Source organism: Austrofundulus limnaeus, unplaced genomic scaffold, assembly GCF_001266775.1.
Source record: "Austrofundulus limnaeus strain Quisiro unplaced genomic scaffold, Austrofundulus_limnaeus-1.0 Scaffold15, whole genome shotgun sequence".
NCBI classification, from domain to species: domain Eukaryota; kingdom Metazoa; phylum Chordata; class Actinopteri; order Cyprinodontiformes; family Rivulidae; genus Austrofundulus; species Austrofundulus limnaeus.
The window spans coordinates 2,144,577-2,163,416 of record NW_013952417.1 but is presented as its reverse complement, the minus strand read 5'-3'; the positions used below and the strand labels follow the sequence as shown (position 1 = coordinate 2,163,416).

Here is an 18,840-nt window from a genome sequence, read left to right as displayed (position 1 = left end):
ACCTCCTCCTCCTCCCCTCCCCTCTCAGCCGCCCCCGATACATCCCTCCACTCCAGTGTTGGTGGTTGAATCGCATGCAGTCCCGGGGACAGGCAGGCGTGTTTATATGCAGGCCTGGAGCACAGAAGACAGCGCAGAGACAGATGCATGTCAGAGATAGCAGATCCCATCTGAGGCAGATGCCTCTTATCGCAGGCCTGTTTGCATAATTAGGCCTTTTGATATTCACCCCCTCTGACTGACAAAAAGTATAATTGAAGTATCAAGTACGACAAAAGGTAGGCACAAAATAAACAAGTCAACACAAACAGGGAGAAAAGACGTGGTGTTATTTTTGTCCTGTGGGGGGAAAAAAAGGAGGAGGAAAAAACAGCATTTTGAACTAAATCTGCTGTCAGTCACAGTCAACTGGTGTGACTCGGTGCGCAGAGGCTGGTCCTGTGAATGCCTGCAAAACACAGAGCGTGAGGCCCGATTGTAATTATGCTGGAACTAATATGCTTTTCAAAATGAGCCATTATGAGCTAATGCTTCACTGCCAAAGCCCTGTCTGTTTTTGTCCCTCTGCCTTGGATAGTTTGCAAAGGTATCGCTGATATTGAGGCCGTGGGTTCTGATGTTAAAGAAAGCTTGCGATGGGAGCTGCTTTACTTGAGTTTTCTGCAGGTGAGATAGAGACGAGGGATTCGAAGCACCTGCACTGATGTAAAACAGTGATTCATTTTCACTTTCCTGACAGTTTTTTCAAAGCTTTTCCTTTCTTTTTACTCTTGACTAACAGTGTTGCACAACAGTTTTACTATGTTATATCATATTTTAAGTACATTTTATTGCTATTTTTGTCCATCTAACACATGTTATGTGCGACTTTTGTTGCCATTATTGCTTGTAAATAAAGCTGGCTACTTATTGTTTGCAGTAATTTAGCCAATGTGTTTCAGCCGCCTGCAGACATGATGTTTACTGGTGTTGTTACGTATCATAAACCTGCACCTTTACAGATTGCTGGTGATTTGCCATATTGAGTGGACAGCTGTCCATTTAATTAGCATTGTTTCAGCATTTCATTGGTTAAGGTGGAGGGGTTTGGGGGTGGTGGGGGTGGTCCACATGATGGGTGGTTTTGGAGAAGAGATTGTGTGATGAGGATCCCATCTGCCTGAGGTCTGTCTGAAAGGTCAGCAAAGGAGCAAGAGGGGAGATAAAGGCCTTTAAACCTCACAGCAACCACAAAATTATTAACTGGCAGAACAGGTTCTTCAAGAGCAAGAATTGTGTTTTATCCAAAAGGTCTGGTCAGATTTAAAGTGTCATAAAAGCAGAACCCCAGCAGGGTGAAGTGATGTGCTTTCAGAGTTCGTTTACAATATGGATTTCTGCAATTAAATAGTCAGCTCCTTGTTTTTGTCAGCGCAGCATTTAACTTTTTTAAAAATATTATTGAATATTCACTGTTTTGTTCATAACTTTTATTATTTTTATTTTCTACAAAGCAAATTTGTCGGGTTCCATGTTCAGCATCATTAACTTTCAACATGGGATCATAAGGACATATAACTCAGCTCTCTGTGCTGTAGAGAATATGGAGTGGTCTGTTTTTCTGCTGAAGCTGGTCCCTATTTTATTCCTGCATTCTGATTCCAAGCAGGCTCACTATTCTCCAACATTTCAATGCACAAAGGAAATGAAGGAGGAAAAAAGCAAAGCTTATCACATCTGGAAGTTATCTGAAACTAATTGTAAAAGGTTGTGAAACATCTCCAGAAGCTAAACAAACTATTTTTGTTCTCTCTGTTTTTTTTTCAAAGAAATATGTTTCTTCAATTTTTTTTTATTTACAGACGTTTTCTGTCAGTTCCTATTAGTAAAATGAGGATTAAACAGTTTACAATTAAAGTACATAGAAAATTATGTGTGCAGAGATTACAATTACCCTTCTGTTCTGAAACATTTAGATTTGGTCAGCTGAATATTTAAACTTTTCTGTAACTAAATGATATATTTCAGAAGGCATGAGGTAATAAAATGGGGATTAAGTAACTTTTCCTTACACTGCCTCTGGTGTTATTTTTTTTATTTAAAGCCTAATCTGACATTTACCTTGACAAAAGCAGAGTGTAAACCTGATTAATTCCTATTTATAATGGCCACAATTTTAAATCAATATTAAGGTAAAACCTTGGAGGGCCCCTGAAGGAGGGTACACAGCACTAATTGTGCCCAGTGGATGGTGCATAATTAGATTCTAATTGGACAATAAGTAATGAGACAAGGCATGAATGGTTTATCCATATCTTGTGAACCTTTGAATAAAGATTACAGCAGTCGAATTATGCAAAGGTCTAATCAGAATTTACCTTTTTTGTGCCCAGCGGAGCAGTGWAAAACCTTAACAGTCCTGCAGGGATTTCATTCAGACCTGTTTAGTCTTTTGTTGTTCGGTAAATTTGCAGAAAACAACCTTAATGGTGGTTTTTGCTGATTGCAGCTTCCGTCTCAGGTTCTGTCTTGYATCTACGAGGAAAGCAGCTGTGTGGTTTTTTTTTTTCGAGAAATGTTCATTGCGCTTTAAATATAGCCAGCATATGGATGAGTTTTACGTCCAACCTCGGTCTCATTCGCCTGCGTTCAGCATGTGTCGCGTTCCATTTTCCCTTACTCATTACAGGCAGCGCCGTTGACCTTGCGCCTCCGCTTCATGTACAAGAGCAGATGTGTTGGCTCCGCAGGATTACCGGCGAGCAGCGGTACGAGCCATTGTCTGCTGAGGTTTATCAGTCATTAGCTTGTGGCATGCTAAATGTGACACAAATTGCCACAGAGGTTTACTGGCGAAATAAAGTCGACGCGTGCGCCTTGAACAAAAAAAGGGAGAGGACAAGAAAACGATTTGAGGAGGAGAAGCGTTTCGCTCAGAAACCCCGACGAGCATGTGTCGACTCTGACCCCAACGCCTCCCTGTGGGGACACAGAGGTGACTTTGGGAAATGATCTGCAGGCTGCCGGGCTGGTCTCAAGTGTCGTCACGGCGAGTTACAGAGTGAAACGGCTATACGCATCCTCATGAAAACCAACAAAGGGATATGTGGTGTATGTACATATTCAACTTTGTGTGTTCAAGGGTGTTTCGACAGCAGAGCGAGCTTGTGCTTCAAGAATCAATCTTTATTAAAAAGGATAAGACTGAAGAATTGATTTAATGAATGCGGCCTCATGTCCTGCAGCCACATGTAATCCGCGCAGAATCGTTGAGCACGAGCTCAGGGGGACAAAAAAATGTTCGCAGAAGACTCATGGAGTGGCCTGTAATGATAGTCTCCATATAATCCCATAATTCCTTGTTTAATTAAACTCTGGAGCTGGCCTTGAGACTCCGCCAGCTCTGTTGCTCTTTTGTTCTCACAGTTGTTATTTGGAGGCAAGGTCTGAGTGTTCTTTTGTCCACTTATGAGGAAAGATTCGACTGGAGTGAAACGCAAACACTGTTGGCAGCGGTGAAACAAAGAGTTCAGGGGGGTGGGGGRGAGCTGAGCCGTTCAGGTGAGTGTTTTCACCCGAGCTGGATGGCAAAAGGGCCTCTGTCAGGAACGGAAATCTCTTCATGCACCCTCTTCTTCACTACCTCCCTTTATTTCCCTTCTCCCACACTTTCTGGACTGTGCGTGATGCAATCCAACTAGGCCCGCAGCAACACTGGCACATCACTCTGCCTTGTCAATGTCTCAATGAAGAAATTATGAAAATAAGAATTTTGTGACATGAAATGAAAAGGGCCATGTAGTTTGAATAGACATGCAGAGGAGGTGAAAATGATGCAATTTTCTAAATTCAGTTATAATGGTAATGTGCAATGGTAATGCGTATTTGCTGTCAAAAATTTCCCTGTCGGCCTGGATTGTACAGCTTTGTGCTGTATCTATGTTCCTCGAGCAAAAATTCAGCTTAGTTGAATGCCTAAAAAGTAAAGCGAAATATGCTCTAATTCATTCAGTGACAGCAGGTGGAAACACATGGGACTGAATGGTTTTGGTGTGATATTGTGCTTAGATTTATACACTTTGGCTGAGCTGYGTATGAGCTGTGCGCCTTGGGCCAATGACAGAGAGAAAGCAGGGTGAGGAGCAGCAAGGTGGCCTCTGCAGATTAACCCCTCTACCAGCTATCACCCCTCTCCTCCTGGGCTCTCAGCCTCCACAGCCTTTGAGGCCCCTCGCTCAGGCAGGATTGTATACCAGGGCCTCTTCTATATTAAATAAATATCCACAGATTAAGATAATATTCTCACAGTTGGGCATTCAGAGATGAGTGACTGTCATTTGAATCCTCTCTGATGCAAGCCCTGCACTCCTGAGTGKAAAAAAAGGCCGTTTTGAAATACAGATAACACTGTCGTGTCMAACAAACTGTTTCTATACACAAAGCGCTTTCAAACTAGCCTTTAATTGCACAATCTGCCTCTTTCGTTTGATGGCAGGTAACCGCACGGACGAGGGTTCAGATGTAGATTCGGAGCCCGATCTGCCCCTGAAGAGGAAGCAGAGGCGCAGCCGCACCACCTTCACCGCCGAGCAGCTGGAGGAGCTGGAGAAGGCTTTCGAAAGGACGCATTACCCAGATATCTACACCAGAGAGGAGCTGGCTCAGAGGACAAAACTCACAGAAGCAAGAGTACAGGTTAGACACACAAATTAAAACACACCCACAAATTTTTTTCATCTTCACTTGTGTGGTTTTTAGTTTTTCTGTTGTTAAAGGTAGCATTTGCTGCATGACCAGTTTCACCTGTTCCCCCATGTTTGCCTTGTATGTCTTCTTGAATGGGTGTTCCTGAACTGCCCCCTCCCCCCTCCCTTAATGTACAGCACCTTGTGAATTCATTTCTGTGAAAGGCGCTGTATAAATAAAACTTTACTTACTTACTTACATTTAATACATTTCTCTGGTTGTGGCTAGAAATTTGTTGACTCCTCACATGTTTCTTACAGAATGAAATCATTCTGTATTGTTTGTGTTTTACTCCTCTGTAATAAGAATGTACTGTAGGTGCATATAAAACTTCATCTCACTCCACTAATGTGCAGTGTTCACGTGTTTCAGAAAATACAAAATACCACTATTCTCTTAGCATCTTTCACCAAAAAGGTGAACAAAGTTTTCTCTTCTTTTAACCTCAACAATATATTCATCAGTCAGGACCATATTTCCCTTTTTTTTTATCATATTTCACTGTGAAATGCAAGGGAGTTTGCAGCACGATGTTATCCTTCATGTTCAAGAACTTTGACAGAGACACTTCCTCACTTCACACCCCAGGCCGACAGCCTGAGCTCCCTACAGTTGTGTGCGAGATTGAAGGAAGATGTGTACAGTAGATTTACAGCAGCAGCTGCTCTTCCAAAGATGGGAAGTGAGGGAGGGAGGGAGGGGGGGGAAGGAGGAGAGGAGAGAAAGGGAATGCATTCCTGATGGATTTCTCATTTCGGCCTTTGGCCAGGATCTCATCCCAGCACTTTCAAGCTCGCCGCTGCTTGTAAAACCTTCCACATATCACACAGAGTTCTTCATCCTCTCTAGGGACCTCATGCCCCGACAACAACATTAATCAATCAGCCGCTAGTAAAAAAAAAAAAAGTCGGGGGCACCCCTCTCTTCTTACCACAGTCGTTCACACTCACTCTAAAACCGCCCAGACTTCTCACCGCATGCTAACTGTTCATCACAGTTTGGGTAACCGATTCCACACATGTCACTGTCCATCTTAAAACCCCCCAACATGCATATCCAATATTTCTGAGGGAAGAGGGAGAAAAAATATACATTCAACTTGCTTGTTTCCCATTAGCTTGTGTAAGAAATACATGCTGTAAAAAAAGGGTGGAAAACTGAAAGTTCCAGTTTAGATTTGTGTCAAACTGTACTCTGGTGAATTTAAAAGTAAATACAATTTGGTGTGTTATAAATTAGGTTATAAAATGTAGCAGGGAGAAGTGAGCAAACCTTTTTTTTCTTTATATTTAGATTTGTAATAAATGACACAAACAAATGTGTTGGTTTAGCCTGAGTCGAGTCATCATGGAGGGCAGAGACACCTCATCCATAAAAAAAACAAAAAAAAAAAACGACTAATTCTCGCCTGTGTGTTGATACAGTGGCGTGCCAAAGGTGACTAAAAATGAGTGCAAGAGAAGAAAGACATCAGAGTCATTGCTGTCTCTTTGCAGTTAGATAATAGACTTAAATGATGTCATGTGAAAACCTAAGGAATTTGAGTCATGGCTATAATTTGTTAATGCTGTTTTCCTCATAATCTAATTCTGTAAGTCTTTGAAAGTCTCCAAAGGTCAACTCAAACTTGATTTTGAGCGAAGCAAAGAAATCTGGAGGAGAAAACCAACAAAACCTAACTCCTCGCTGTAGYTTCCAGGTTTTTAAGGAACTCCAACTTTATTCGATGCCTTTACGTTTACCCAAACGCATCGCAAGTTTGCAAACTAAACCGCTGGGAATTCTGCATATTCAACCCTCCTTTTTTTGTATAAAAGACGTGAACAGCTGACGTGAAACTCGATGAGGAAGAATGTTGATGAAATGTAAATTTGCTGGCGCGTACATGATAAGCTGTCCACCAGCTGGGCTTCAACATGGGTGCCCGTACGGTCCATCACAGGGCAAGAGAAAAAGAGACCCTTTGGCCTGAGCGCAAAGCTTCTCCGGCGCAGCTGCAATGACGCATCTTCCAGATGTCGTTCAGAGGCTGACCGCCGTTTGAGACTCGGGGAGAAACTACAGGGGGTGGGGAGGAGTGCGGAGGGGGTCCCACACACTCGTATTTTAACTCAAATTTGTATAAGCTGTCATGGTTGACTGCTAGCCCATTTGTTATTAAAGCTGGTGCTAATGTGGAAAGCAGTTTTTAGGCTGGGTGCAGAGGTAATTTGCGTGGGTAGCACCTCTGTAAACAAGGCCTCCCTGGCAGTCAAAGCTGAGCTGTAAATTAAAAGGCTGGATGCTCTTGGGAAGTGATGAGTGTTTGGCTTAGCGCTGACTCACAATCTAAACTCATAAACAGAGCTAACTGCCTYGTGTCTGCCCTCGCCTGCCATTTTAAGACCCTCGCACCATCTATCTTGATCAGCCCCGCTGCCCTCTTTCTTTTTTTTTTTTTTTAGCCGAGCTACCGGCTCGGCTAAAAAAGCTCGGCATTCTTTACCACTGCAATGTTTTTATCACCCTGGCTGACAAATTGTGGGATGTGATCCATATCTCTCAGCAATTAGTTCCAGGCTGTCTCCATAGGAGGGGACGCTGCCAAGTCTACCTTCACTATAGCCTCCACTGCTGCAGTGTGCTCTGCCACTTTCCATCTGATAACCCCTCAGTTTTAACAGGAGCAGGCAGCAAAGTCATTCCATGAGAGCAGCGTTCGCTCCCTCAGAGGGACCAGGTGGGGAGACGCCGCGAGGGGCGAGATGTGCCGGCAATAGGCCGCAAGTCACTCTAAATCAGCTCTCACAGATGAAGCAAATTACATTCAGCTCCTATTCAGACTGAACTTTTTTAACAGCCTGAGTCCTGAGCTGAAGCTCATCGTCTCCGCCGGCTCCTTTTACCAAATCTGTCACATAGGTCCTCTTTCATTACCAATAAACATTCTCCATGTGGCTATTATAGTTAGTGAAATCTAATAAGGCATGAGCATAGCTTTTTTATGAAGCATGCAAATCAATTTGGTTAAAAAAGTTTCTTTATCTCTGGCTCGTACTGAACGAAAACACAGAGAGACTGAAACGTGAGCGCTACAGAGAGCTGTAAATATGAGTTCAACCTCATGCATTTGTTTAAAAAAGCCAGGTTTGAACATTTAACACATCTCGATTGTTGTGGCATCAATCAAGTTTCAGCACTAAAAGGAGGGGGAAATCCCACCACAGCCGAGCAGTGAAAACCAAACCCAACAGGCAGCTGTATTCCCGCCAGTGTGGGTTTACTTTTCATAAAGGAATAAATAGGATTTGTGTAGATTGTCGGGGAGAAATTGTTGCAATGCATCAGTGTGAATGTTCTAACACTTTCTTATTATTTGAATTTAAATGACTTTGGTACAGTGCTTCTGTACTCCTGATACTTATCAAACTAATCCCACTCTCCTCACAAATTCACACTCCTAGCTACTTTAATTAGCATAGTGCCAGTCTGGAAGGCAGGCAGGGAGGGAATCAGAGGGGAAAGAAGAGAGGAGGAGGAGGATGTGTGAGGCAGGGGGAGGGTATTGCGTGGTATGAGACCGAAGAGGATTTGTATGTTGAAGCCAGTTGCATCACCCCTCTGTGTTTTTATGGCTATGAAGTCAGCAGCACATTTTGTTTTGTCATTATCTMTCGGCTCTTGGTATTCATTTACCGAATGTTGCAAATTGGCTCCTGAAAGGCGTCACACATTCAGGACTTGTCTTTTGGTAAAAGAATTCATGGAGGATTGACTAAACGGGCAATTCTGAAACATAAATGATCCTGTTTAAGAGAAAGAACACGGAGGGGTTTTTCACTGATGTGAGGTGTCACGCCTTTACAATGTCGGTGTGAGCATATGTTATCGCTGATCAGGAAGAAAAGGCCACCTAATCGCTGTAGGGATCAATTCTTTTGACTGAAACTCAAAGGAGGATCGAGACAAATGAAGCGATAAACGCAACCAAACACGACCCAGGGACTGAATTTCTGTGGCCAAACTACATATTTTAGGTTTTTATCTGATCATAGCTTTGAAGTTTGTTCTGATTGTTCTCTTAAACAACACCAGCTCTAATCTTCTCTTCTCTCCGCCTCATCTGTTTTCTCCAGCTGGATTAAACTTGACTTTTCAAGGGTTTACAACTCTCCTCTCCCCCTCCCCACTCCCAAAACTTTCTCCACAGTGTTGCAGAGATGCAGCGCCGTCCAAGCGCGCACTTTATGCAGGGAAACCTTTATTTAGTTCATGGAAAAGGGACTCAGAAAGTGAGCCATGTGCATTCGGACGCACATTTGTAGGTAAACGTGGAGACAGGGAGGAAGCACTGCAGAGAATTAAACCGGATTGGGGGAGAGCAGAGGAGAWTCTCCGTTCCAAGGTGACTTTGTGATCAGGTTCCAGAGCACAGCCTCAAATCCTCAGCTTCAGGCTGTGTGAGATGTGTGCTCGTAATATATGCATGCGCGCGACAGCGTATGTGCACATGTGCAGCACCTCTTGAGTGCATGTTTATCCCTGTCTGTGCTGAGAGTCTGATTGCATTTTCTTAACAAACTTTATGGGATTTAATACATTTAAATTAAAATTTTGGTACAACAAACTTTGTATTCCTAAACTTTCTTTCGTTATTGTTGTGTAGCTGCTTGAATGCCTCGCGAAAGATCTAAAGACCCACAAAAACAAATCCGCCTTTGATGATAATTGATGTATAAAAATGGAAAACTATACATTTAACAAGAAGTCATGTAATTAGTTTCCAATTAAATAAATAAGTTTATAACTATTGAATTAAGTGTATAAAGCTGACTTTTTTATCACGACGGAAACTAAAATGTTACATTAAGGAAATAAAAGCAAAAAATGACAAAAAACTCGAGTGTTGTTGTGTTTGCTGTGATGAGGCGCCTCCTAGAAAGCTCTGATGACAAAGAGAGAAGGAAGTTAAAGTGAGCATGAAAGGAGGGTGGTGTAAGTGGATGAGGTCGGAGGTGAAGTGCCACCCCGTGGGGTGGGGCGACTGGGAGTGTGTGGAGGGGAAGGGGTGTGAGCGCACACCCCACAGCCAGGCAGCTGTTTGTCTGGCCCAGTCGGAGCTTAGTTCAGACCATCGGACCACGCTCCACTACATCCCAATGGTCGCAGTTTCACTGGGCTGCACTTTGCGTTTGTTTAGAAAAAAGAAAGGCAGATTGAAAGGTTCAGCAGCCAAGCCTGAGATAAAGATTTCCTGTTGGTTTTCCACTTGTTCCATCTAGATTTGCCCTTTTCTCATTTGCTGACACTGTYACTGCTTGTTGTATCTTATTTCCTTCCTTGCAAACTGAGCAAACAGCAGAAAGAAAAGTCTTTTTTTAGAGGAACTGTGGGCAAAAAAGAAGCACATTTGAATTAAGATCTCTGTTGAGACTGAGATCCCTTGTAGGGCCTATACGTGTTTTTATGTATGTTTGTGTGTACAAAAAGAGGCAGCCCCCAAAATGCAGAGTATGTCGCTGAGTAAGTCCCCTTGAAAGTGTCCCTCTTTAAGACCTGTTTAAAAGGGACGCCCCCTCTTTGTGTCCACTGTTCTCTGTGGCGTATGGAGGGGCTTTTGTCCCCCTCTTTCATGTGCTCTCACAATGGCCCTGGCCGTTTGAAACACAACAGTAGATGAACTGCGCTGACAGTGTATTAAACTCTGATGAATTGCTTGTGCGAGGCATAGATCAATGTCCTTCAACCCCAAGCACACAGAGAAGCCCAGGCCTTGTCTTGGGTAAATGGAACAGGTTGCTGGCTCTTTTCAAAAGGGCCTGATTATATTCATGTTTTGTTGAAGCAGAAGCCTTTTTAAAATGTGTAAATCTTTGCCGTTCTAAAGAGTCCTGTCCCTCACCCCCTTTTATTCAGGAAAGTGACATTGTGTGCCTGCATATCTTTTTTTTTTTTTTTTTTTTTTTGGGTGCTGCTCACTTTGGGAACTTCCTGCCACGACTCATCTCAACTCTAAATTTAAAACACTTTTTATTCCAGTACAAAAATTGTTTTTAAAGGGGCAATATCATGTAAAATCAACTTTTTTTAGTTTTACATCATGTTATAATGTTATACTCTCATAAAAAAAAAAAAAAAACAAGCCCAAAGCCTTGCTTTGACTCATTCATGCATGTTTGAGAAATCCTGCAGCGTTTTTAGGAAGCCATGCTGAGGAGCAAAACGATAGGTGGGGACCAGAAATACTTTTGGGACGTGTGTTTAAGACAAACTTCCTCATGCCAGAGCACACCCCCTCCCCACACACCCCACCCATGACTCCTGCAGGCTCTCGGTGAAAGTGAAACCTAACTGTCTGCTGAGCTCTCAACATTAGTTCTCACTCAGTGAAGCTCTTTTCAGATTAAAAATACCTTTGAGGAAATGTATTTTCAGATGCCAAGTAAACTGCATCATGGCAGCACCCCCTACCCCCYGCACCGAAGTGGGCGAGACAGAAGCGGAAGGTGGTTCTTAAAGAGACAGAGGCCAATTTCAAGGCGTTTAGAAGAGGAAGTGTTGAGAAGATATGTTTATTTTCTATTTAAACATAAAAACAGCATTTTAATAACAGCAAAATGTGACATAGATACTTTAATATGGTATAGTATTTAAATATATGCCTGAGAAACATAATTTTGGCCCTTTAAAGCTGCAATAACAGCTACGACAATATAGAGGTGTCCAGTTTCAGTGGATATCCAGAAAACCCTGTTTTTTGTTGTTTTTTTGTTCTTCACCAAAATAATTGAGGAGTGTGAAGCCCAGGATAGTGGTCTGTCTGTGACCTTTTAACGACTTCTTCCTTCTGAAGGGGGCTTAGAAAAGCTTGTTTACAGAGATCACAGCTTCAGCCACTTAAAAACAGTTATGGGTCAGTCAACTCCCACGAGGGCTGCTTACTGTCAGCATGGCACTGCATCTCACACCAGGAGAATGATTGGAGTTTCTAGGACTGAGAGGATAAAATAAAACAGTCAAAACCAAGGCCAAAACYCAACTTAATATTAAAAATTTTCTGTTTTTTACTTTCTGCGCAGGTGTGGTTTAGCAACAGAAGGGCTCGGTGGCGCAAGCAGGCCGGCGCCAATCAGCTAGCGGCTTTTAACCACCTTCTTCCCGGAGGATTCCCACCCACAGGGATGCCAACTTTACCCACATACCAGCTACCGGAGTCCAGCTACCCCAGCACCACACTATCACAGGGTAAAAACTGGCTCCGCCTGCAGTCTAATGTCCAAAACACACAGTGTGCTCTGCTGCTCTCCAAGTTTAATCCAATTGCTGTAAAGATTACATTAGAACTGTTTATTTGTGGTATGCCATCCATATTTTATGTACATGCTAATAAAAGTTGTGTGAGTCATGTGCTGCGTATAAAAAACACACACCACAAGTACTTAGCTTTATAATCACATCTTTGTCGCAGTGGAAATGAAAGAGTATTGCATTATGAGCAGAGGGTCACATTGGTGCTTGAAAAAAAAACATTTTTTTTTAGGATTTTTACGAAGGATACTCCTTGACTTATGTTTCACTGAGCTTGTGTCTTTTGATGCCACATCCTGATGATTCTTGTTTAGGCTCATCTTGTTTGGTTGTTTGTTTCAGAGGGCAGCAGCACGTTGCACAGACCCCAGCCCCTGCCTCCATCCTCCATGCACCAGGGAGGACTGAGTGCTGACAGCAGCTCTGCGTACGGCCTGTCATCCAATCGCCACAGCTTCTCCAGCTACTCCGACACCTTCATGAGCCCTTCAGCGTCCAGCAACCACATGAACCCGGTCGGCAACGGGCTCTCCCCGCAGGTCAGACCCACGGGCTCCACGTTTCCGTGCCATTACGACATCAATGCTCCTTCATAGGTGGCGTTAACGTTATCCCCTCCACAGCATCCTCCTCCTCCTCCTCCTCCTCCTTCTCCTCCCACCGCTAAGGATATGTAATTATACTTTACCGAAATTAAATTTTTTCGAAACCGCGTGTTCAGCAAAATAACCACCAGTGTGGGCCTTTATGTTCGCCGTTTCCAAAGCTCTGGATTTATTTTAGCTCCTCCAAATTGCTACATTTGTAAAACAATTGGATTAACATCAACAAATTAAAATTCATCTTGATAGATAGCACCACAAGTGCTCAAGCTGCTCCAAAACAGCGGTTTCTACTTTCCTGGGACATCTAAATCCTGCACAGAGCAGTGAGAACACATGCAGATGAAATAATTAGCTCGAGCTTATAAATGCAGACCCATAATCTTCTTCACGTAATTGTCTGCAGCTAGAAGACTCCAGTGCCTCGTGCGATTTTTTTTTTCTTTTTGCTAATTTTTCTTGCTGATGTCTAGGCAGCTGTGTGTGCAAACTGACAGCTCCTGCTCACTTCACCTACTCTTGTGTTCTCTCGTTATGATAAGTTTTCTCCTCTTAACTCTTCTCCTGCTCTTTTTCGGTCGTGATGCATGAATTGATGTGAAGAAGGATYGTTTGCCTCCTCCTCTGGAAAGATTTCAGTCGCTGTCATCTTTTGAACTCCTCCATTAATGAGCGTTTAAACGCAACTCTGTGGTAAGAGTTGGGATTTAAGTAGCACAGAATAGAAAAAAATGATTTGTATTGATGCAAATCGTGTGTACAGAGTGAATTATACACAATTACCCATCAATACTGGCCAGTCTTGCCCACCCTCACCAACAAGAYGTGGTTAACAGGCAGAAAATAAGATTGAAATGGTGTGTAAAGAGTTGAAAATGAATTTCAATGCTGCATTTGTCCACAATTACCCCGTCGTTCACACATGTTTTATTGGGAGTTTTTTTTTTTTTCAAATATTTCTCAAAGCAGATTGGAAACATTCTTGGTATTACCCTCTTTCTTCAGAGAAGAAAGAATTAAGGATTTTGTGACAAAAAAGAGATTTTCTCTCCTGCTGGAGCGACGGAGGATAACATGGAGGCTCACAGCGTGTTTGATTGTTAATCGTGGCACAGGGGTTTTAACTGCTAATGCTCTCACTGCAAACCTGCAGAAAAAAAAACACACCAGGAACATGGAGGTTTTTTTTATTATTATCATTAATGGGTYTCTCTAATACTGGCATGGGGTGAACTGTCGCGTTCCCCCCACCCCCTGCCCTTGCTTTAGAGGCATTCATGAATGTGTTGGGATATGAAACATTTCCTGTCATAGTGAGGATCAGGACAAGAGATTTTGAACAACTGCACAGTGTGGATTTCCAGCATTCAATTACTCAATCAAACGTGACTGACCAAACTGTTTTTACAAAACCACCTATTATGCACTTTCTTTGTGTCGTATTTTAAGTTTGTTTAATTTTTTTTTCAGTAAAAATGTGTGTTTTAAGCATAGATCATTGACTGCACCAGTATTTATTCGGTTTGAATGCATACAGAATGCTATGTGGCTTTCCTATCAGTTTCTCAGCGTGGAGAAGAGTGTTCCCACTGATAGCAAAATCACAGTTCACTCCCCGGTGCAGCCCCCCRCTGTGCCGGGCAGCCCTTCTCACTCCACAAGCATGAACTCACAACATGGAAAAATTCACACAACAAACTCTCAGGTTCACCTCAGACCTTTTTTTTATTTAACCAAAATGGYAAATTACTGACATTCTACACCTTTTCATACCCTCCCCAGTTTTTCTGCTGTGTTATGGAAAAAAATAAACACTGAAACTCCATCGAGATGAGAACTGAATCTGTTCGCAGGAGATATGCTTGTGCGTTGGTATGTGCGAGCCATTTCTTCAAGTGTCTGGCTTCGATGGCCTTGCAGTTGCTGTAAAGATTTGACAAAAATTCTGTGATTCGCAGCAAATGGGCTGCGATGGTGAGGTGCCAAATCTCTAATGGAATCCCGTGGCGTTCAGCGGTTCCGACAGGAGCTCGCGTCCGTCCCAATCCCATAACCCATCCCGACTGCGCACATTTTCCCATTACAGRCTGTGGGAAAGCCATCCGCACTGCAAACTGGTTGCTGTCATTGTTGGATGTACAACATGTTAGACTGGTTGAGGGAGGCAGTATATTAAGGGGTGGGTGAGAGCGAAGCTGTGCCTGGCTGGGCAGACTGTATGAAAGCAGAAGTGTGTTTTGCTGTTGGTCTTGTTTCATTTAGCAGCTCAGCAGGTGTTCGAGGAAAAGGGAAAGGCAAGGGCATGAAGGGCGAGCATTTCAGTATTTTTCAGCCATTTTTAACTGAACATAAGGTCAGTTCTCCTAAAGAGGTCTTTTAATGTGCATCACTTTTAAATGTTCCAAACTATATAGCCTTYATACTTATTAGTATATGCATTGGACTGACAATTATTTTGTCCGTAATGAGAAGAAAGGCACAATTCAATCAATTGAAAATGCAGGCCAGTAAAAAAGCCATGTAATATGAGGCTCCAACATGATTTTAGATATTTATTATTTCCTAAATCATTTTCTGGTCATATTGGTATGAAAGCATTTAGGCTCGGTTCATTTTTACTGCATGCACGACAGGGACGCTTATCTGGAAAATAAAGCTACACTGACGGAAAAGCTGCACAAGAAGCAGAGCGTCTTCATTTCATTTATATTTTAGTGTTGGTTTTCAGCCATCAAAGTCATTCAAGTTGTAGATTTCTGTTTTGTTTCTTGAAGAGATTTCAACTCTTATAGAATCAGCTTTGGTTCTGAAAATGTTTGTTTTTTTATTGGGTATGTAACAGTGAGGAATAAGAAGCCCAAGAATCAGAATAAAAAGGTATAAAAGGATGTTCAGATGTATTRTAGAATGATCAGGGGGTATGATAGGCTGATCTCTGTTACCCTGATAGATATGGTGGATAYGTTTTTATTGCTGTTTGGATGAAGGAAGTTTTAAAGTTTCATAAGAAACTTATTTTTTTCCCCGTTTTGCAGTTTTGTGAAACTGTTGTGTGTTTTGGAATGACAAGGATGTGTGTGAGTGTGTGTATGTAAGGAGGGCCTTTGGGCTGTGTGAGTGGGCCGGGCCTACACACACACACACACACACACACACACACACACGTACGCGGGATCAGAGGCAGAGCGGCTCTCACCCCTGCCTCCCTTTGATCTGTGTCCCCAGGCCTGCCTGCCTGCCCGCGCGGCGCTGCACCGTACCACGCACGCTGACACCATGCTCACCAGCGACTCCCCACAACTGTCTGAGAGAGATAAGCCAGGGGAGACTCCAAACTGTGCTGCTGCTCTTCCATTAGCTAGCGCAGACGCTTCTTTTTAAAAATGGGATGAATTATTTTTAAGAAGCTAGCTCTGCTGTTGCCAAAAAAAAAATGGAGAGGGGGAAAAAATGTACAGAACAATCTGGGACTCTGGCTTCATTCCTCCTCCCTCCCTGACTTCTAACAAGACATCCTGCACCTGAATACCAATGAGAGGGGGAGATTCATGTAGTCCCCCACATTATTAAAACTTGGGCATTAAGCCTCTCGCCGGGCACTGTGTCAGCTGGCAGCCTCCACTGACAACAAATCAAAGGGGATGAGCACATAGCCTGCATTCACAGCTCAGCCACTCGCAGAGCAAGTGGGGGAATACATACTGGTTAATTAGAACTCCCATTAAAACAAATACTGTTTCAATTTGGCAAGTATAAAAAAAGATGTAAGAGGCTTTAGAAAGAAGAGACCTGCTGTCGGCTGTTGCCAAGAAAATCCAGGGGCTGTAAATCATATCCAATGGCTATACTGTTAGTGAACAGATTATTAGTGTTTGCTGTTGTTTTGCAGCACTTTCGAACTCTGAAGAAAAAAAATTCACCATAAACGTTCCCTTTTTTTTCGACAGATAGTTTCGTTCATTGGCCTTTTGCACGGTGAGTTTGTTTCTGCCACTTGCAGACACAGCTGTAGCTGCTGCAGAGAGTGGAACTGATAATTTAGCTTCTCAGTCTGAAGTAGAAGTTTTCTTTCACGCGGCGTTCCGAGATCAGAGCTGCGGCTTGAAACGCATAGGCCTCCTCTGGTGGCGCTGCCGTTTCCAAGCGTCTGCGCACCTGAGCCATTTGTTGCTCCGTCTTTTGAGTCTCCTGAGCCGCAGAGTGCTGCCATTTTCTTTTTTCCGTTCCAAAATATTTTTGGTTGGCTCTGGGTGTATTCGCAATCTATTTTTCCCCCCTCACCTATCAACCTTGCTTCCCTCCGCTTGGCTTTTTGTCATCCAACGACGCCTTGCCAATGGTGCTTCGCGTTCTCTCCCTCTCCCCACCTTCCCTCTCCTGCTTTCTCCCCTGGAGAGGCAGCTCTTCTCCCTGCGCCCAGATGAAAGGCTACGGCGGACAATAAAAATGCTATTTAAATGCAAGGGTGTTTGTGTGCGGGTGAGAGATATTTCCCCGCTGAAAGTGAGCTGCTGCATCCTGATAAATAGTAAATATAAGGGAATGTGATTTACATTTATCTTGCAGAGGCAGCCAATATGAATTTCAGTAAATCCTAGAAGATGGGGATTTAAGGAGGAAAATGACTGCGACTGATTCACACGCTGTGTGTCCCACGCAGCTGAAATGCCTATAAGGTGGAGACTGCCACTGCTTTTATTAAAGTATGAGCACAGACATCGATCCTATCGAAATAAAACACTTATTACACATGAGCATACACTGTGTCGCTAGCTCATCTCTGGAGATTTCCAGCTTCATGCACGCAACATGAAGGTGATTATAATGTTAATAATAATTATAACAGTAATGTTTCTGTGGAAGCTGCTGGACAGGTTGCATGTCTCATCTCCTCGGGGACTGGGGTCAGGGTGGGGTTTTAAGGGTTATGGGACGGCTGAGGAAGAAGAAGGGCCGGACCGCTGTGAACCTGCAAGGTTTGGGATGTTGTCTAACTGCATGTGTTTCTCGTTAGTTCCAGATGCCACTCTGACAGGTGCACAGCGGTGATTAATACTCTCTGACTTCTTCTCTCACCCATCCTGTCTCCTCCTTCCTTCTGTTTCTGCATGCCCCTCGCTGCTTTCCTTACATTTCAACTCGCGAAACATTGAAAGCGAAAAAGTTTTCTTGTTATTTTCTTAAAGGGAAAAAGAAATTCAAAAACAAGAAAATTGTCTGCAGCGTTGCCGGACTTGCCTCTTTCCTTCCTCGACAATAAGATGAGAATATGGGAGTCTAAGAGGGTCCTCAGCTGGTTGTCTCATGCAGCAGCTCTTCCCTCTCAGTCTCCAGCTGAGAGCCATTTCACTATTTATTTACATGTAATTATGACTATGAGGTGCAGATATTAACACTGTCAAGAACAATTTGACCTGACATTTTTCACTAGACCTGGCCCCTGCTGTTTTCAGCAAACAACCTCTTCTCCTCCCCGTCCCTCCCACCCTCCTCCCTCTCCTTCTTCCCAGAGCTGCCCTCTCTCTCTCGCACACACACACACAGGTCCTGCCTCGCTGAAACCACTCTCCTGGAATCAGAAAATCTGCCGTTTAATTTCACAGAGGCGTCTGTGCAAGGTGCGAAGAGTTGGGAGTCTGTGTGTGTGTTTGTGTGACTGTGTGTGCGTCGAAAGAAAAGGGTCTCTTGTTCCCAGTGGCTGAATCCATCCCATAGTTACTCAAGCATATCACTAGCAGAGAATAGAGGATTGCTCCCCACACGTTCTCCAATTGCAGTCCAATAGACAGCATATTAACCTCTGGTTAGTGCGGGGCCCAGTTTAAAGCTGATACTGGGGGACATTTAAGAGGGAGGGGGGTGGCGTTTCTGCACCTCGAACAGCTGGGTTTTCTTAAACAATGAAGCCAACATGAGCAGAAGTGGACCAGAATGGATGTAGCTTAATAAGAATTTGTAAGAAGACGCGGGAGGAAGTGTGGACAGCCCTAACATAAATATGAATGATATTCCATTTCCACTCATTTATGCCTCTTTTGTATGCAGAAACAGCTCCAGATAGAGGAGACAGACACAGAGTGGAGAACGTGTTGTGAGGAGTGACAGCTTGTTCCAGTGCCCGCTAATCGTCCTCATCTGTGCCTGACTTGTCAATGCCCAGATTCTGTCGCTGCCAATCAGACACTTAATTGAACACAATTAGCACCCCACCCCAGCCCCCACGTTA

The 18,840-nt window shown here is 43.4% G+C and overlaps 1 protein-coding gene across 1 annotated transcript in view; it reads left to right on the top strand.

Annotated features, from left to right (window-relative positions):
• Window positions 1–18,840, top strand: part of pax7a (paired box 7a) — a gene marked incomplete in the record, with an annotated part of 45,324 nt that overhangs the window by 17,380 nt on the left and 9,104 nt on the right. The window contains 3 exon segments of the mRNA XM_014002847.1: window positions 4,475–4,674; window positions 11,784–11,949; window positions 12,355–12,551. Coding sequence (XP_013858301.1) covers window positions 4,475–4,674; window positions 11,784–11,949; window positions 12,355–12,551 — 563 coding nt within the window.